Genomic DNA, 21,549 nt, shown 5'->3' on the forward strand with positions numbered 1-21,549 from the left:
AATGAGAATAGTAAGAATATAGAGAATTAGAAGAAAGTGGAGACTTGTAAAGGATGAGATGAGAAAGAAATACTATTGCTCATGGTTCTTATGCAAATGGAGTCCTGTTGACATCTCACAAACAAAACTGCTTTCCAGCCTTTTCAGCTGTGACCATAACGAGGATTCTCAGGCTTTCAAACACACAGCACACCTCTTGAGAGATTTCATGCATCTGAATGATTTTTTTTTTCCCCTAAATTAGAATGCTAGCTCCTTGGGGTACCTGGTGAATCTTACTTTCAGTACCCAGCATATACACAAAATACAGTTCTGTATTTAAACACAAAACAAAAAAGGAGGAAAAACTGTTTATCCATATCCAGAAAGCAAAATTATCAATCTTTTAAAAATACACCAAAAAGTAAATCTGTATTTTCCTTAAGCAAAAAATATAACTATTTTTTTAATAGACAGGACATGAATACTTGCCTCATAACTGAATACATAAATTCACTTCACTAATGTTAACATTTCTAATAAAAAGAGGGAGAGCAAATATCAGTAGACAATTTCTTTTAGTTAACTATCAATAAAGCTACACTCTTAAGGCTTTTTTTTTATAGCAGAGGACTGAAATTGATATTTTGCTTGATAAATGAGTGCAAGGCCATGCACAATTACTTATCGTCATTTATTACTTATTAGTATTACTTATTATACTATATTAATACTATTACTTAACAGTACTGCTACACTATGCTAGTATACACATAGCATCACTATGCTAGTATATTGACAGTAAGCAACAGTGACAACGTCCGAGGGGAAAAAAAAATTGAATAAAGTACATGGAAAAATTAACTCACTTTACAATAAACATACATCTTTAAATCACATTGTCTATATCACCTGTGCTAACAAATATAAATTAAACATTTCATTTTGGAACCTTTAGCTTTCTAAGAAAATGGTAGGCCAAGAGTGCACCAGCAATGCGCTTGCAGTCCCCATCCAGTACATACACACCAGGACCACCTCCTTCACCTCAGTTCCTCTTGGTAGTACAGGATTTAAGTTTCATTGTTGTAACAGCAAGAAAACAGGATCACAGCATTTAGAAAGACTCAGTTTCTTGTGGACTGCTGGCTATATGAGACTCATTAGAATAATTTATTAGGCCTGCTGCCAGGTACCCTGTAATATGACTGGAAATATATTAATCATACAAATACGGATATCCTGTGATGATGACAGATGTATCTCTGCTCATGGGACATCATATCCAAGATCCAGTCATATGACCCAGTTAAGCAAATACGCCTATTAACATCAAAACAGACATTCAATGAGCAGAACATCTGTTTATTGGATAGCTGACAAGACACATCTGGACACATAATTAGGATGAGGGTCGCATCACACAACTTGAGTGCCTTCATTGCTAAGTAACAGGGGGGTTCCCAGCTGCACATACATTTGACTGACGATTTATAGATTACAACAGACAGGGTCCAGAAATCTACCTATCAGGAGCAATTCAAACAAAATTATATTGGATCTTGACATTTCCACTATGTAGTAATTTTGGATAAATGTGTTCATGGAGGCCCCTAAAATATTTTCTAATATCAGAACATTTTTCAGGGAAATAACACAGACTGCTTGTATTCTTGTAATGTGTACTTGTCACTTGCCTTGACATACCAATGCTAACTAACTCCTAGCACACCCTGAGACAAACAAAAATCCAGTCTTGAGCTATTTTCTGCTAGGCAAACTTTTCAGGCTCAGAAACCCTTCTCTGGGCTCATGTACCTGAAATCTCACCTAATTTTTTTTGCTTACACTAGCAGACCATACTTCTCACCACAAACTTTGCTTTGTTAACATGCTTCGGCCACCCTGAGCATATCGCTGCTGGAAGAAATTACTTGGTGATAACCTCAAAAGACACGAAAAGTCCTGAAGATATTTCCACTATGTCCCAGCCCCCCCCCCACCCGGCCAAACTGATGGACAGAGTGCTATAAGAAATTTAGCTCATGAAACTTATCTGCACCTTTACTCAAATATAATACTTAGCAGGTATATAAACTGCTTTAAAAAATTAGACTAATTCAAGTGCTCATTAAGACTCAAGAAATATTTGCTTGAAAAAACATTTGGGGGAGATAATCATCTTCTCTCTGCTGTCTATATCATTTTTACCAAAAAGGGTTAATATGATGAGCAGATGAGACAGAAGATGCATAGCTTCAGGCTCAAGTGGTAGGCCCTTAAATCTACTTATACGATATTTACATTTCAAGATTGAAGTATTTCGTCATAAGCTACTTTTAGGGGAAAAAAAAAAAACCATATACTATTGCTAGAATGTTGCTAGAAGCCCATCAAAAATCCAGGGATCTTTAAATCCATCTCTAGAGCTGATTCCAGTGAATCAGAGTCAGTGCCAAGCAGAAAATTCATTATCTGAACACAGAGCAAGTAAATCTGAGTTTTGTTTGGTTTTGTTCTTTATAAATTAATCCATTTTACTCCTATACTGACCAGGTTCTCTCCACAAACAGTCTACAAATGTCTACAATCGACATTCATGACATAGCGTATAAGCAGATTTGTGTGAAAGCAGCAACATATCTTACGTGATACTACATTTGACTGAAAAGATAATTATGCTGGAGGATGAATGGTTAAGGTCCAAGAATTAAAACTGCTGCAGCTACTATGAACTTTGTATTGTCCAAGAAGTTTCAGAGGATCAAATGAAACTGCAGTGTCTGCATACATCAGGCTAAAAAACTAGGGTATCAAAACAGCTCACCTTCGATTTCTTACACTGCTAGCAGAGAAAGAGAGGAAGTATAAAAATTCTGTTACAGAGAAAGATTACAAAAAGAAGTCTGTGGTCAGATGGTCTAGCGTTTCCAAATGCTAGGAAACAGCATTTGAATGGATCAGACTTGCTGCACATGCACCAATTTCTCTATGAAATATTTTGGAAGGAAAGACGGAAGGTCTCATCTTAACCTTTTTTTAACTAGCAACACATAGGAATCTGAAGCTTTCTCAGATTCAGAGTGAAAAAAATAAAAAAAAATCAGAGAACAAAATGAGTTTTCCTACAATTACTCATTTAACTTTAGATTAATCATCCAAATTTTAGGGACATACTGTAAGGCAGAAAAACAGATTTTTAACTCTAAGAAGTTCTTAGAGAGATATTTTGATAGGTTTAATTGAGCAACTCAGGCTTTAATCAGCTGGTAAAAACTGTCCTTTTATTCTCTGCAGATTCCTTTTTTTCCCTGACAATCCACTTGCTATGTTTTTATTCCTAACTATTACTATTTACTATTTTTCTAGGTGCCCCTCCAGGAGATAATAAAAAAAACAACTTGAGTATTTCAACTTTTTCTCTGACTTAATTTGGCTGCCCCACTGCACTTTCAACTCACCCCAGGTGAAGACTAAAACAGGTCATGAGGCTTCCTTCCTTGATCTTTTAATCTTCCAGAAGGTGAGGACAAGCACAGAAGTTTCCTTGAGATCGATTACTCCAGCAGAGTCCAAATCAATCATTGTAATATCCCTGACTTACGGAAGGCTTGTATGATCATAAATGCCATTCCAGTGATTTAAATCTTCCACAAATTTTTGCTCATTTTCTACTTTCTGAAATAAGATAATTGATTTTAAAGCAAAGCTGTATACTTGTTACTTTTGAGTGGCTAACAAAACATATACAAAATAGTATTAACAGAAGGTGACTTGATGGCCATGCTATAGTCTGAATATTAATATTTTTTCAGTTTTACAATGCTGAACACACATATGGACTTGAGCCACTGAAACAATACTAGTTTTATTATATCAGATATGCTGGACATTCCTCTAAATCTACATAACTGATTTTTATGTAAGTAGCATTATTAATAGAAGTAAGATCATTTTAATTGTAATGTCAGAATATATACTTTCTGATGAAATGTAGATGAAGATGAAATATAGTATTTTCACAAAACAGAATACCACTTTTTAAGTTCAGATTCTGATTTAAAAGGTGTTATAAGATATTTAAAAGTCATCATTGAAGACATTCAGAGTAGAAAAATCATTTTTTTTTATTCTTACTGAACAGAGTTTCATCCTGAACAACTAGTGTCATTGGAAACTACTGTTCTAATTCAATATTGCATTAATACCTAAATAACACTTAGCAATAATGATCTCCTCATGCCTGTGAGAAATTAGTGACCTAAAACCCAAAGAGTATGAGATGCACCCATTGTAAATATACAATTCCTTTCAGAGGCTCAGAAGCCTAATCTGATGCAAGTATTTCAGGTACTTCTGAACAAGCTATTGTTTTGAATCAGTATTATATATATATGTATATATATATGTGTGTGTGTGTGTGTGTGTGTATATATATATATATATACACACACACACACACAGACATACTGAAGAAAATTCACAAAATATATGAAAAATGAAATATATCTCTATAGCTGGTAGCAATTACTTATCTACAAAAATGAGACAATAGTTCCAGTTAACATATTATTCTTTATTAATTTATAACTGCAACAATCTTTGTGCAAAATAGACAAAATATAAAAGTAAAAAAAATTTATTTCACATAATTTAATGTTTCTTATACCTTAAAGCGGCTTGTAATTTTAGCTGGTGATCACAGTTTTTCTATTGAACGTGCAGCAAGTAGAAAACTACTAATTGTTAATACAAGGATGCACAACAGTATACCTTTCCCACTTCTAGTCCTCTGCATAACACCGACCAACAGACATCGTAACAATCTGAATGGCATGTAGTTACCAGAAAATAAACATTTTAGAATAGAACAACGATCTGATATACAATTATCTGTATACATGGACTTTTAACAGTTTATCAAAAGATTTTGAATGCTAATTGCATCTCACTTCACAGTCTAAATTTGCTGTTCTCCTCTGCTATTTTAAAGATTAGTTATCACTGCACTTACCTAATATGTGTGTCATAATATAAAGACCTGTGCCACCTTTCTAGCAGCTTGAGCTCAACTGCGTGAAGGATTCCAGATTTTGTTCTGATCTTTTAAAAAGAAAATGTGAAAAATATCTCCAGATATGATTTGGAAATGTGATCATAAAATACTTTAGAACTAATTTTATAGTATTTGAAGGATTTCAACACTTTCTAAAAATATCAGTTTTTCTTTCATTTTCATTTAATATTGGGAAAATATTTAAAAATGAACTTTCACAAAAACATTAAAAAAGCAGATGAGTAATTCTATTACATGACAAAAACTTTATAAATAATGGATCTATTTAAGAAACATCTACAGTAAACAAAATGCATTCACAAAATACCGTGCCATTCTTCATGGTGTTTAAAAGTAATGATATGTAAATGAAAACACTTGTTAAAAACCCAGATAGACAGGAAACCATCATCAGCTTACATATACATATTGGCTCAGTATTTTTTAAGACAAATAAGGATGTTATTCTCCAATGTTAGTTTACACTAAGATGAATGAATTTCTGTAACCATATAAGATAAGGAAATAGAATAGCAAAATGAAAACAAGACGCTGCCTTATCAAGTACTTGTTTCCTTCTTATAATGATTACATTAGGTTTGCAAAAAGTCACAAAGCTTAGCCAGTTTTGATTAAAAAAAATCTAGTCAACCCAGATAACTGGAAGAGTAGAATTTTGCAAAGCTTATTATTTCACAGGTTTTTTACAAATTTCAAAGGTAATAACTGATTTGAAGAAAACTTAGAGGTAGAATACATGTCAGCCTTCATAGTTTTCAAAAATAAGTCCTTGTAACAAGATAATGCTTCTATTGCTTAAGTATTGGTTACTCCTTGAAGCTCACATTTCTGGTGGAGAAAGAGAAAGTTTCAAAGTAAAACTATCTGTTATATGGAAACAATTAATCTGATAAAAATCAAATTACTTACTTTTCAGCTACTGCTCGATCAGCTGTCCTTACAGGTGCACGTTCTGGAGAACGTGAAGGAGACCTTAACGTTGAACTGAGAGGAGGTGAAGCACGTAACGATGATGTAGAGAGGCCGTGTCGACGCATCTCCTGAATTGCACGCTCTCTACCAACAGATAGTAATTTCAGTTACCTAACGCTTTGGTACTGCAGGATGTTAGAGGAAGAAAAATTAACTTTTTCCTGTGTTTTTACTTGGTGATATTTGCAATACTTTACAAAGAGCCTTGCTTTCTTACAACGTCACTCAACTTTCTTCATAAAAAAAGGGAAAAATATTTTTAAAAGTGATGGTAAATTCACAAAATTTAGGTGGGAATTCAGAAACCGCTTAAGTTTTTTTTTTTTTTTAAATTGGGCAGGTTTCCAGTTGAGAACATTAAATTTTGCATGATACTAGGAAAACAAATTTCCATAAACTTTCCCAGTATTTAAAAAACATTTTCAAAGATGAAAAAGAAGTCGCCTCACTAGGAAAAAAACAGCCCCTTACCGTTCAAATCGTTCAGTTGTTAGCTGTCTTTTCAAAACATCATAGTCAGTCTGCAGCTGTGCAACCTTACTTCGGAGTATGGAAACCTCTCTGTTATGACTGCTTCTAAAAAAAAAAAAAAAACCACACACATGAAAAGCAACAACGTTTTCTTTGAACACTGTCAGCTAGGTTAGAGGAATTAGTGCAAAAAACCCTAAAAAGAGATACTTAACATGTTGCTTAATACAACCCAAAACAGAAAACAAATCAGAAGTAGCGAGAACAGAGAAAATACAAAAGCATGTTTCTGGAAGAAACTAAGGCGAGAAAGAAGCGAGAAGCTGGCAAGCCTCTCACCATATTCTTACTACAGTACATCATATTCTTTTCTGGACCAAGTTAAGCATAGACACGTTTTATAATAACAGATGAAACAAATAATTGTTTTATTGATTTACTAGCCTCTGCTGCAATATGAGAAGGTTTTTACATATACATTTAAAAACAAGAAAAAAAAGCAACGGCTATCCACAAAAATACAAAATTAACAGATACAGCTTCAATAAAAAGCGTATCAAGCAGGCTCCAACTCTCTGGCTAGAAATGAACGTAACTGAATCAAATCTAAGTAGAACTGGTATTAAAACAAGCTCAGACCAGCTACCTCCTGATTGGACCCAATTGGTTCAACTGCAAGTTTCAGAAAGAAAAGCAGCTTTGTCAATCCTTAAGTAACAATTCAATGTACTTCTCAGCAAATCATCAGCTTGGATAGCTCAATGCTTGGTTGCAAAACACCATAAACTCTATGAGAAAGCAAGCAAAGTTATTATTAATTGGAGCCTAAAGTTAGGTGTCTAAATCAGAATCTAGACAACTATATTATTGCACATAGTCTTCAAAGCTAATACGAAGAAGAACGCTCAAAAGTCACTTCTGGAGGATGCAAAGATGTACTAGTTTGTGGCTAAAGCACTGGACTCGAATTCCAGAGGATGAATTCCATTCCTAGTTCAGTCACAGACTTCCCATCTGGCACCAGCTGGTCTGACTCCAGGGAGATACAAGCTACTCAAGTGATTTGATCCAAGAAAAAAAAATGCAGATTTTTCCTGTGTTCCCTACTCAACAGTAAAATTCCTAGAACGATCTCTCGATCCAGTGCGTTGTGAACAGATGCGGAAGAGAAGAGGTTTCAGCTTTCGATGATCTCTTATTCTAAGTCCTTCAGAGACTGGCATATGCTTTCAGGATGGAGGTAAGAATTCAGGACCCAATATCATTATTGTAAAATAAAGAAAGAAAGCAAACAGCTCTGTAAGTTCTGAGGTTATTACAGGTAAATGACATTAAAACAAAACTAAGGTCATGAAGTCAACCACTCAAAAATTAGAAAGATTAAGATTAAGTTTGCAGCTTTTATGCATAGTTATCATCATATAATAAGATTATATGATCACATACTCTTTTTTTCACAGGACATCTACCTCTTTCACAGTAGATACAGATAGCTCTTGACAAGTAGTTTAGCTATACAATACATCCTGTTTATTTACTATTTAATCACTGCAGAGTCTCAGATCTCATTTACTGCCTTATCACCCAAATAGCACCCCAAGTATACAACTACTCACTCCTTCATAAGCTTCACAGAACTCAAAGTTATAGCACCGAGGAGCTTCTCAAGCAAAACTTCTTTTTGAGAATCTAAAGTCAGAGGTTATAACAACTGCATTTTATCAGCAGAGCGTGGAAGCACAGGCACAAGAAGGCCAAAATTACAAATAATGTTCAATATTGACAGAAAATTTTTGTCCATTAGAAGTGAAATTTTGCCAGGTTCACTGAATTCTTTTATTTCACAAGATACAAGCATAATCGCCATGGACTTCAGCCACACCTGTGAGCATTTAAAGCTTCTGTTCTTTAGTCTTCAAGTACTATGAACAGAATACTGACAAATAGGGCAGATACACGGTTCCCACATCTGAACGTTTGCCTAGCAAGATACAGAACATTTAGGGTAAAGGTGGTAGAACAACTCAGTGCAATAGAACAGCCACTGTTCCTCCAGGAGAACATTTCCCCTCCTCCTGCAATATTCTGCCCTATTGAAAACATAACTACTGACATTTGCAACAAACAAGAAAGGAATCCTACAATGTCTTTAGAAAAAACTTTGTGAAGAAATTACCGTGAAGTGATTTGAATAGAGTTGTATAAAGTTTGTACGCAGGAAAGCCAAATTAACACTAAATGAAAACCTAACTCTTTCTTTCTTTGTTTTGGTTTTTGTAACTTTTCCATTGTTTTTTTAATAGTCAGGACAGCCCAACAGTTAACGTTCTTTGTGCACAATGTAGATTTTTTTTTCCAAGTAAACAAAATCCCGTGATTCTAAAATGTGGAACAACTTGTTGCACAGGGGTGATTGATAGCGTTGTCACCTACAGATTCAGTACAGGAATGCTATACAGTCTGTATTTTATAAGGGAACATGACCTGTCCTTTCACCTTTCATATGTTTCCTTTCTGACCCACCTTATTAACTGGGTGTATCTTGTTCTTCCTTTTCTGAAATTCTAGTTTGACTATACTCTTCACCACCACCTATATTCAGCTGCTACTGCGCCTTCTTGCTATTTAATACAAAGATATCACTACAATCAATGGCAAATTTATCAGCAGGAGAATAAAAGACATTTTCATAACAGGATGACACCTACAAACCAAACTTTAATTTCCCTGCTCCAAATCAAAATTTATTAAATCTACCACTTCTCTGGTATATGAATTTCATATGAACAACATATTCACTCCTTAACTTCATTCTTCCAAACAGGTTAACTTTTCCGCTGCAGAAGTGTTAAAAAACAATTCTACTTTAGGCAGATGCACAGCATAAGAACCTGCAGTTAATTTATTGAGGTTATAAACAAAACCAGTTAAAATGGAAAGTGCCGGCTGCACTTAGTGTCAGTTTCAACTCTATTTATATTTAAAAAAAAAACAATAAATGATATACCACTTTTCCTTAACAGTTCGTATTAACAGAAGCCAATGTAGCTTTGCTTTTTAAAAGAGCTGTGACTTTACTACTTAGTACGTAAGTGATTCATATTGCAATCAAAGTAAGGAGATCAGGCATCTTCAACTGTACATATATCAAAATTTTAGTCTAAAAATAATTCAGGTAAGCTTCAGATTCTGTTTGCTTTGAGATGCTTGATGATTCCAAGACGCTCTAAAGGACCTGGAACTTCAGAACACTCTCCAATATAAAAACATAAAAATGTAGTTCCTAACTAAGACAATTTGAGTTGCCTTAATAGTTAACCCATAGATGCCAATTCTTCAAAGACAAATAAATATGTGATATTTTTGCTAAGAAGCAGAGCTGAATTACATTGCTTCCTGAAGCTAACAAGGAAATCAAAACCTTTGAAGGAGGAGAGTTAGGTACTCTGAGGGGTTATATACTGTGATGCAAAGTTTAAATATCCAAATCATACTAGAATGCATATATACATTTATAGATGCACTCAACTAAACAATTTTATAAATTATCATGTGCTATCTGGCTCTGTAGTGGAAACAGAGTCCAGTAATGCCAGCAGCAGATCAGCTACCCTCCTGTTAGAAATTTTAAGTCTACTATGAGGCTTAAGAAAAGGATTTTAGTGACTCCCGTGAAAAGATGGCAGAATTAAATCAGACATGTCAACTTCATGAAAGACATCACCTCCTGCGCCTGACTAACGCGGAGAAGATTCTGATGTGAAAATGAATCGTGACCAGCACAGAAAAAAATAAACTGAAGCAAACAATCTGGAGTCAGACTGGGAACAAATCCAGAAAGAAATGGAGTGCTTATTCTCAAGACTGTGAAGAAAGCTCAGCAGGGTGCACCATCCTTTACCAGTAGGTTTCCTGTGGAACTTCTGTTTATTGCTAGCGCTCAGTTGATGCCTACCACAATTAGTTGTGAATACTCCAAGAGATATGAAAGATCCTGAGAGAAACTTCAAAGTAAACAATGCCATGATAGGCCAAAAGGCATTGCTGCTAAAATCCACTCAATCATATTAAGTACTGAAGATGTGACTGCGTGCATAAGTTTCTTCATATCTCACATAAAACATACAACTGTTAAAACTTACAGTTTGCTCTCGGCGAGTGTTAGCTTGTCTTTCAGTAGCTGAATTTCTGAATCTTTCTCATGGGATGTTAAATGGTTCTGAAATTCTTTATCTCTACTAGTAGCCAGCAACGTTTCAAGGTTCTGAATTGTAAGTCTCTCACTGGATAACTGCTTTTTCAGCAGCTCTGCCTCTGATTTTACGTCTTCTAACTCGGCTAGAACCTAGGGCACAAGTTTATGTTCATTGTTAATATACTGTTTTACAAACACTAACACGCGGAGGGAGTTCTCTTTCCTGAAGACTTGCTACAAAACCTGAAATGATCAAAAGCTTCATAAAAATAAAAACTGAAACTGAGCTCAAAAATCATATTAAGCCCTAAAATGACTTTAAACTATACTTAGTTATACAATATTCAAGCTGTGCATCTGTCAAGTATTTTACCAGAAGAAGGATCACCAAATGCTGGTGCAAGTAAGTAACTGGAATACTAACCAGCTTTTCATAGCAGTAGGCTATTGCACAGGTACAAAAATTACATTTACTTTACTTCCTTTGATTTGACTAGGTCAGCTCACAATTAGCTTCTCAGCTTTTTGTGAAAACACAGAAACGCTTGTTTTTCTCATCTAATTTATAAATATAAACAAATTCTGCGAGGATGAGACCGACTCTTCCCAAGTTTTTGAATAATACAGTAACAGAAAGCCAGATCAGGTCACTAAGTATAGACACAATTTTATTTAATAATCAGACGCAAAGAAAAATGTTCACATATCAAGGAAATTTAATACTGTTTTTATTCTGTTGAAGTAACTTTCAGAGTATCACAAAGGAGTTGGGCTTGGCAGGGACCTCTGGAGATCATGTGGTCCGACCCCCTGGCTCAGGTAGGGTCAGCTAAAGCAGGTTGCCCAAGACCATGTCCAATAGGGTTTTGAATAACTCCAAGGATGGAGACTCCATAGCCTCTCTGGGCAACCTGTTTCAGCATTCAGTCACCCTGAAAAAGTGTTTTCTTCTGTTCAAGTGGAATTTCCTGTGCATCAGTTTGTGCCCATTGCCTCTTGCCCTGTCACTGGGCACCGCAGAGAAGAGTCTGGTCCTGTCCTCTTGACACCTTCCCATCAGGTGTTCATATTCACCATTAAATCCCCCCTGAACCTTCGCTCCTCCAGGCTAAACAGTCCTAGCTCTCTCAGCCTCTACTCACATCAGAGATACTATAGTCCCTTAATCATCTTTGCAGCCCTAATATTTCAAAATTTTATGCATTTCAGATAAATCTAACATTTCATTTCAATTCAACATTAGGCTAAAGTCTTTAATTTCTAAATAAGAGATTCACTAATCATCTTTTAAAAAAGAAAAGCTCAAAAATCAAAAAATTAAACACATACATACAGTGTGCCTTTCTGCTTAGCAAATCTATAGCTGCTACATTTTGTAAAGGTAATTAATGTATCAAGTTCCCTTTTTCTGTACAAAAAATATACATTTGTTTTCTGTAGTATTTATAATACAACACATGTGTGTTGATTAACAACAAAGATATTTTATTATAATAAATTAATTTTGCCTCTGCTACTCACCCTTTCATAATCCATGCTTCTGGATGTCAGCTGCCGAGATAAAAGGTCTTTACTAGACTCAAGTTTCACACAGAGTTCTCTCACAGAGGTCAGGTCAGCCAACACAGAAGACTTTTCCTGATTTTCACGTTTAAGGTCCTCTTCCAGTTTGGACATATTTTTTGTAATGGAGGAGATCTGAGATTCATATGCTTGATGTGCAACGATATGCTAAACAAAGACAAACATGGATACCACTCCCAGTGTTAAATGCAACAATTCTCTATTCAGTGACAGTTTTTTTGTACTTCTTTTTCCCTGCACTGTAAACTGAACTTTAGATTATGCTACTCCCCTTCCCTCTCCCTAAATCACAGCTAAGAATAACCACTAAACCTATCATGAAGAATTACACAGGCATTACACAAGAGTGGAAGGAGGCTGTATTACGGCTTCAGAGGAGAAGTTTAAAAAATGAAAAACACAATCTATTCTTTACTCAACTTATAACATCAAGTCTACTATTTTTTTTTTTTTTTGGATAATTAAAAGATAGACAAAATATGGCAAGTCCACAACTACTGTACTCTAAAACCTTCTTGATCTTCATGAACTTACAGCTTCTGAAATATAAACTCCATTATTTTCTGTATAGCTGGTCTAGGTTTCTGCACAATGGAATTCCTGATGGATAATGGATTTCTAGATTTAGACTACCATTAGATTTAGACTACTACCAGACTTCTACCTACCTTTATTCTTGCCACTAACGCTTCAAATTCTTCATTCAAAGGCTTCACAGAAATTTAATAACTAAATTTTCAACATAGTTATAAAACTATATGCAAATATTTTTTAAGCTAGTAAACAAGTTTCCTATAGGATCTTTAAAGAGAAAACGTGTCTAACCAAAATCAGTTACCTTTTCAAAAACTGAAGTGTCCACAACTGAAACATTTATGTGTAGGATTCAACTTCCATTAAAGCATTCAAAACAACATATTGACTTCATAAAAAACAACTTCAATGGAACTCACTTTTCTTGACAGATTTACACTAAATTAATTATTACCTCTTGAATCTCTTTTTCTAGAAGTTCTACTCTCTCTCGAAGATGTCTCCGATCTGTATCTACAGAAAGGAGTTCAAGTCGTATTGAGCTGCTTTCTCCTTCAGCTTGATGAGCCTTGATTTCCCAGTCTTCAGCTTGTGTATGGAGCATTCGGAACTTCTCTAACAAATCTTGATTTTCTTTTTCCTAGATGAAACAGCAAATCACTCTGTAACGATCAACATATTTTCAAGTCACTTGATTTTTTTTTTTATGCCTACTCCATTTATTTATAATATTTTTTGCACAAGAAAGTAGAAGCTTTCTCCGATTTCTTTACTATATTTTCTGGGCCATTAGTAAAGGGTATCATCCCTTTTGCAGGTCCAAATGGCGAACAGATACAGTGAAGGCATTCAGTTTTATTAAGTGGAAATCTTGACAAACAGTTAACGAGTTACAAGGCTTTTCTTTTGGATCTCTCTGCATTGTCAAGTGTCACATTACTGAGACGCACTGATCTTAGTGCTCTTCCTTCCAAGAAAATCCCCACTCCATCTTCAGTCCTTTTATATACTGCACTCTTACTAATATTTATATTACAGCAGTGCCTGAAGGACTGATAATCTGTTTAGGCATATACACACATAAAAGTACGGAACTGCAAACTTAAGTGCTTACAAGTTAAGCAGTGATAAAACAAATGTTGTTTGTGAATTTTAATTTGGCCAACTGGAAGTGCATTTTATAAGGTGGTGCTTTATTTTTCCTCTGCATTTAGCTCCCTTCCTTTCTTTCCCTCTCTATGCAGTGTACAGCAGGCTGAACATGCTGCTCCTATGAATCAGGTTTATCTGGCGAGGAAGGCTATTGTTTATAAAAGGAATTTTGCATTTCATACATAACTTGCAAGGTACAGACAGAATGAGGCAATGGCAACTGGGAAAGAGAAACTTTTGATTAAAAAGTCATACACTGCAGAAACACTGCACTGCAGAAATACTGGAGAAAAGTAAATCTTTGCCTCTACAGATTAGCAATCATATGCAATACTAGACAAAAACCTGAAACGAACGCTTCATAATTGGCCATTGGCTGTATATTCTACAGCTTCTTGGTACCTGACTTTAATAACTGCATTGCCATTTGCCAAAGTTATGGCTACACATACCTGTAACTGACCTGCTTTGGACATACAACATGCAATATAATTATAAACATTTTTAAAAACTAAGCCAAAAATCAAGCATTTTAAATTCGGGAACACATACTACTGACCTGAATCTCTATGTTTCAATACATATTTGTAAGAAGTGGTTGAATTTATATGCATTCCTCTAGCACATATAAGCTAAGTCTGATTAAAACGCATTCTTTCCTATTCAAAGTCACATAACAAATTTACTAGTTCATGCTGTCTTGAACATAAATTATATTTAGATCACTGTAACATTTAGTTCACAGGCTTCATACTTGCGATTCCAAATATCAGGATAAAATACATTAGCAAACCAATTTTATCAGTGCAGCAAATACTTTTAAAAACTATCACTTAAGCTTGCTTGTTGCCTGTAACAATGAAATAGTACTGGATATTTTACTAGTTGCCTTGTAAAACCCCCCAAAACTCAAAAAGAAAAACAATAGTTCAAACACGATTTCTCTAGTGTTTTGGCCAACTTAATCATCAGTGAAGCTAATAGGTGCCAGAATTTATCAAAGCTTCAGATCTAATAAGGTTTTATATGAATTGATTAGCAGCTTAAAAATACTGTAGGAAGAGAGAGGTGAGAGAAAAAAGGTGGTGGGTGGAGAATTTTTAATTTGTTTCTTGTATTCTAAAAATCGGAGCATTTTATACTCTGAAACCAATAAATTTACTGAAAACGATGAATGCCTACAGAGTAAATCTTTACCTTTGAGGCCATCAAGCTTTCAAATCTGGAAACTTCTGTTATATAATTATGAACTCTAGTCTTCATCTCTTCTTTTTCACGTATTACATCTTCCAGCTCAGTACTGACAGCCTAAAGAGATTGTATAAAGGCAAAACACTGTCTTAGAATAAAGCACTCTGTATATTACTATATCAGACTAAATCAAAGTAACTGTATATGCCCTAGATTTTATTCTATTCTTTTAAGTAATTTAGTCAATAATACCTGTTCCACAGGTATTAACTACCAATTTCTTCCAATTAACTACCAACTAGCAAGTGATAGTACTGATTAATACAACTTTATTACAATACAATTGCATCTTTTACTAAATTTGTTTAGTTTTTTTTTTAAATCTGGAAAGGGAGGCTAAACTGAAAGCTTATTTATTTCTTCTTCACTGTATCAACTTGGCTAAAAGTACTGACAGTAATTGCGTTTACAATTTCTATCCAGTCATTATTAACATCCCCGTGTCCAACAAACACCAATAACTGCATATATCAAATCAAAACCCAGGATGTAGCAATTTTGATTTAAAACTATAGGTAGGCAAGCAATAAATAACTTAATACTTCAACGCTATGGACTCATACCTGGTTTTCTCTGGTCATTGTAGCTAGGTCATCTTGTAGCCGTCTGTTTTCTTTCAGAGCTATTTCCTTTACTCGTCCTGTTTCTGCAAGCTCTATGTGGGAAGCATCAAGCTGGCGATGTAGACTAGTTATCTCACGGTCTTTGTTGCTCAGCATGTCCTTCAGCTGACTATCAAGCGGGGGATTTTGAAAGTTTTATTTAAAATGTCCCTTCTCATACCATAGCACATACTGCTGTAAATTATCAGACAGGGGTTCTGAATATACAAACAAATCTAGAAAAAAAATGCTAAACTTTTTGCTCTGTAAAGGCTGACAAACAGGTTATCATCACTACACAGGCCATGAGTTAGTAAAGTAGGCAGACAAGCTAAGGTTGTAAAATCTCAACATACTCAAATAAAATGGGGTTCATCTTCAACTTTGAAGATTTATCTGGCATGCAAAAATTACACATTTATTATGCAATTACAGTAATTACAGATATTTTTATTTATCTGTGTTTAGTAGTGGTTACAGTTTGTTAGCATTTGCATATCAATACCATGAAGGAAGCAGACAGATCCATCCCCATATAGCTTACACTTGTAAGGCAACAATCAAAAGAGTAAAGAAGAGAGAGTAAACAAAAAAGTAGAAATAGAAACATGCATGAATTTACATAGACATTTGCATTATTTTTTTGCCACAGATACTACATGCATCAACATGAAGTATCAAAAATTTCAGGTAAGTGGTCTTCAGATATTTAACTGGGTTTTTTTTGAGAAGTCATAGGTGTAAAACTGAAGCATGAAAACTGGCAAGAAAGGATCACATAAAACTCATTAAAAAACTAAGAAGCAAGAATTTAAAAACAGATAGTAAAGCAGGGTATTTTAATTAAGAGCGTGCTGATAATTTAAGCAGGAAGAATTAACTTGCCAATAATTAGAGATCAGCTCTGAGTCTAAATCTAATAATATTCAGTGGAGTACTTAGAATGATACAAAGCCACTTTTTAACGGAGAATTAAAATTGTTACTAATTAGGAAAAACAAAAATAGAAAACCTGTCTAATGCCTGTCTAACACTATCTTAGCAGCCTACCACGTAATTGTAAGGAAAGTGTCTTCAAAAGTCACATATACCTTTTTCAACAGTGTACACTTCTTTACCTGACTTAAACAGAATAATTGCACCAAAAAAATTTAAAAAGCCATCTAGTATAGCTTTAAGACCACTAAAGATATTCATTGAAGAAAACGAAACTACTAAAGAAAGTGTTTTTAGTCTTTGCTTACTCTGTTGAGGACTCCAGCTCTGACAGAGTTAGTCGCAAATGAGTAATTGTTTTTTCCTATGGAAATAAAAGCAAAAATTGCATTAGGTAACATTATATTGCAATATACCAGGATACTTCAAGCTAAAGAACTTTATATTTAAACCTTTATTTTAACTCTTCAACAACAAGTAACTGCACATGCAAATTTCCAAGGTTCCTTTCTTTACTGATAAAGGATTGTCTTGGCATCAAAAAGAGAAGATAGTCAGCTACAGACTCTGTGACCTCAAGCTAGAACCTTATTTAGATATATATAAATACATGTTTCCAAGTGCAAAATGCAAATAATACTCCTCTGTTTCTTAGAGTGCTGAAGGACTACACCAACAATCATAATTCAAATTCTGTTGAGTTGGCAAATGACCCTTTGTATTGCCCACGTCCAAACACAATATGCTTGGAGCTCTATGCAGTCTTTTGTCATCAAGGTAAAATATTTGCCTAAAATGTAACTGCACTCCATATGGAGCATAAAGTAGTATTTTTACTGCACATACCTTGTTAGCTAAGTTGTCATCTAAGCATGCAATTCTTTCTGTTTTTTCATCTACAGTTTCTTGAAGACTGTCCTTTTCTTTATCCAAAACAGTAATAGTACTTCTAAGCACATTGACTGTCTCATCCTGTGAGGTGCTCCTCTGGTTTAACCTATCTACAAATAAAAGAATAAGCACTCTTGATTTTAAAAAAGCAAATAAAAGTTAAAAAAAAGATTACCTATTTTCTCTTCTAGCTTTACAATTTCTTCTTGAGCTGACTGCAGTTCATCCTTTTTGAGAGACAACCGGCGCTGTAAATCTTCAACAGACCTCTGGAGTTGTTCATTTAAGAGCCTAGGAAATCAATATACAGTTAAAAAAAAATCTGAGAACTTTACCAGTCATCAACTTGAGGCTCTTGAGCTGCATAAAGTGCTGAAACAGTTCCAGTGTAACCTCTCAAGGGGGCTGTGCCACACTGCCCAGCAGCATGGCTCTGGAAGGAAGATGACTGCCAGGGATTGCCGAAACCAACGCCACTAGGTTGCCATGGCCCCAGCAGCAAGTCCATCTCAACACCATTCCAAAATGGGGCAAATGAACCTGTGCAGAACCTCTGTGATCTACAGAAATATTCACTTCCTCTGATTTCTGTTACTCATCTTTTTACTCTTAGCCAAATAACTCCTGTTATTTATATCTTATTACTCTTAGCCATATAAAGATTTTAATATGTAGCTTACAGCAGTGACTATCAGCCACACCATTCCACATTTTAAGAACCATAACCAAATTGACAACTAGAGCTCTGATCCTACTTTTAAGAAATACAGAACTGAAAGGTATATGAGACCATCTACCTACCTGGTCGTTTTGATTAGCAAAAATGTATCTGCATAAACTAAAAAAAAAAAAAAAAAAGGACAAAACAAAATTCCAAAGCAATTAAATGGAATTATTTTAAAAATTAGTCCCGCTGAAGTGGGATTCTACAAGAGCTACAGATACTTTTCATCTTTAAAAACACCAGAATACAAAGTGTCTGAAGATAAAGATTGGTCTCATTTATTTTTGAGCTAAACTTCACAGAAAATAAAATGAGACGCCAAACACAATATTAAAACGGCACCATGGACAAAGTGGAGCCAAATACTGAAAACACTACAGCCCCACTCCTTATCTCGCCTTTTCCTTACAGATATCATTCAATACTTTCCATTAAAATTGCAAGGAGTCTAATAAAACATTTCACCTCTATCAATGAAGTAATGATTTTACTAACAAATATAATTAACTTTCTGAAGATTTTTCAGACAATGCAGTTATTGGTACAGGAGTCCTCACACTTTTCAATGTTATAGGAATTCACAGAAAAAAATGGCTTCTTTTTAGAAAAATTGTGATGTATTTTTGTGCAAATATTGAAAATTTTCCACAGATAAGCAGCTGTACTAAGAAAGATACAGCATTAAAAAAAAAAAGTTACATAGGCGCTTTGAAGAATAACATGGAAGCCATTTTTATTTGGCAATCAACCTTCTTTGTGCAATGGGGAGCCTTAGATGAACTCAAAGGCCTGCCTCCGATCATCAGCTCTTCTTAATGATCTACCTTTGCTATTGTACCATTACACAGCACAGTAATATATAACATAGTACTATTCTGCAGTCCTTCTTGTGTCCCACCGACCTTGGCTTGCAAAACTTGTGTAAGTTCTCATCTACAACGTTACCTGCCCAGTAACGATCTCTTACATCTGAGGCTCTCATTTCCACCCAAACCAGTTCTCAGATTTCCAAATTCCTGTCCAGACTTTTTCAGTACTTTATTTCTCCTTTCTCTGAGGCCTCTTTTTATCCCACCATGTTTAGATACTTGGTGGGAGTTCTTTCCTGCAACAACTTTAAAACAGGCCAGCATTGATCCTACCTGTTTAAATAGGTTTTTATAATACATGGGTATACTTGACCCTCCACTTTTGAACAAGTGGGTGAAACTGTTGGTGAAACTGGTGAAACTTTTGAACAAGTTGGTTGAGAACACAGTTGTTGGAGGAGGAGAAAGTTCTCATTCTCAAATAGACAGAAAAATTTTCTGTGCATCTGCAGGAGGAGGTTTGCTGTGAAAAGCCTCCACAGCACTTTCCTTAACCGTGTTTACTTGTCCTTAAGATAGAAACATTTTGACGATATTTTGAAAATATTTCACTGTGTTTCCCCAGTTATATAGATTGAGAACAAATAAAATTATGCTAGCATCTGTGAAAGACCACATTTTGTGTTAGACTTACTGAAGTGAGCAAAGCTCAGTTTTAAATTGAGAAGAATCATCTGATGTCTGGGCAAGTTTATTGGACTTCATTTTTAATTCATTTTCCAAAGAGTTTATTCTTTCTTTCAAGATAGAGATTGTAGTCTTTAGTTCACATCTTTCCATCTCAAGCTGCAATTAAAAAAAGGCAGTTTATTGTTGTAGAAACCTACTACTTCTTTAGCTTGTAAAGATATTTAAGTTCAAAACATCCAATAAAATTAATTGCTTGAAAAGTCTATCCTACTTCAGAAGTAATAAAAAACTTACTTGCTAAAAGTGCACCTACCCCTTGAATATTATTTTCCAGTTCTGAAATATCATGCTGCATCTTTGATTTTTCAAGGTTAGCTGCTTCTTGCTGAATCTGAGATAGAAGTATAGGATTACATTTAACAAGATATACCTTTTTAGATTTAAGCATAATTTAAGAAAATAGTGCTCTACGTTCTTAGATGAACAACCCCAATGTAAAGTTATTTCTATAAAACTACAGAGCGTTACCTGAAAATACGCCACTGCAGGTCAGTATAACACTTTTCTATATGAGTTAATCTTTTACAGGACTTCTAGAAGAAAAAGTACATTTATATTTGGTCCCAATTGAAATAATATTTGTGAATTGTTGTAGAAAAATTAGAGCTACAGGGCAACTGGAAAGGTAGCAAGCAAATACAGTTTAATGTTCTAAGTCATTTGAAATTAATTTAAGAAATTAACATTACATCTGTGCAAATACAACCTTGAGATTATGAAATGTAAGACATATTACAAACCTAAGCGGTCCTTCTCCAAGCCTATGAAGAAATCTTTTTTGAAACGGTTTGTCTGGTTTTAGCGCACGAGTGCAGCGTAATTATTAAACAAACTCTCAAACTTCCTAAAGATCTGAGCATGATGCTTTTTGCACAATACTCTTTTCACATATGAAGTGACAACTCTACTCCAGTTCCCTTTTCTTCCAAGAGCATCAAAACAAGATCCAGTCCAATACTTGCTATTGTTTTTCTTTTTTATAGAGAAGACATACAACTAAAAATCAATGCTTTTAGCATTTTTAATCTAGACAGGAACTATTACTAAGGCCAGTATCTCTTTCTCTCAATGCTTAACACTTACTTTACTAAAGAGTAAAAAATGCTTGGTTTTCATTGTTTCTAGCACATGCATACATTGTTTACTCCCTGTAGTTACACAAAAGAAAAGGTTTTCTTTTAGTTATGGGATAATGAGGCTTTAAATAAATGTGCTAAGACTACAAGTCAATTTTAAACTAAGGTGACACCTTGCTCAAAAAGTGGTTAAACATCGCATTCAGCAGATTTGCTCCTGCTAGATATTCCAGACTATACCCATTTATTTTAATCTTAAATAATATATATATATATATTTTGCAACTATCCACTTTCCAAAATGTACACAGAGCTCTGCAACTAAAAAGGGCTCACAACCACTAGTTAAGTTTGCACAGCTGGCCTTAGGAAAAGCTTTTTAGTTGCAAGTGAACATTTCTGACATGGATATCAACCAAACAACACATGTGAAAACTAGTGTCCTTATTATATAAATTAGAGTCACTTTTCAGGTTATATCTGTACTTTGATTTGGCTATCTAAAAGTTGTCTATTTCGATGGTAGTAAATCAAGCTATGGAAACA

The 21,549-nt window shown here is 34.7% G+C and overlaps 1 protein-coding gene across 10 annotated transcripts in view; it reads right to left on the bottom strand.

Moving 5' to 3' along the window:
* Positions 1–3,611: 3,611 nt before the first annotated feature.
* The window catches only part of CEP135 (centrosomal protein 135), a 35,767-nt gene continuing 17,829 nt past the window's right edge, over positions 3,612–21,549 (bottom strand). For 7 of the 10 annotated variants that reach the window (XM_068942819.1, XM_068942823.1, XM_068942820.1 and 4 more), the window contains 13 exons: positions 20,181–20,258; positions 19,872–20,023; positions 17,820–17,935; positions 17,600–17,754; positions 17,062–17,117; positions 15,779–15,947; positions 15,162–15,272; positions 13,267–13,452; positions 12,216–12,425; positions 10,642–10,844; positions 6,500–6,604; positions 5,966–6,112; positions 4,537–5,082 (listed from right to left, as the gene is read on the bottom strand). In XM_068942819.1, coding sequence (XP_068798920.1) covers positions 5,034–5,082; positions 5,966–6,112; positions 6,500–6,604; positions 10,642–10,844; positions 12,216–12,425; positions 13,267–13,452; positions 15,162–15,272; positions 15,779–15,947; positions 17,062–17,117; positions 17,600–17,754; positions 17,820–17,935; positions 19,872–20,023; positions 20,181–20,258 — 1,737 coding nt within the window. In that variant the 3' untranslated portion in view covers positions 4,537–5,033. Of the gene's footprint in view, positions 3,658–4,536; positions 5,885–5,965; positions 6,113–6,499; positions 6,605–7,548; positions 7,726–10,641; positions 10,845–12,215; positions 12,426–13,266; positions 13,453–15,161; positions 15,273–15,778; positions 15,948–17,061; positions 17,118–17,599; positions 17,755–17,819; positions 17,936–19,871; positions 20,024–20,180; positions 20,259–21,549 lie in introns of those variants that run through there. The other 3 variants (XR_011141055.1, XM_068942821.1, XM_068942824.1) reach the window with 3 other exon arrangements.

Source organism: Struthio camelus, chromosome 4 (assembly GCF_040807025.1).
Source record: "Struthio camelus isolate bStrCam1 chromosome 4, bStrCam1.hap1, whole genome shotgun sequence".
In the NCBI taxonomy this organism is placed as follows: Eukaryota; Metazoa; Chordata; class Aves; order Struthioniformes; family Struthionidae; genus Struthio; species Struthio camelus.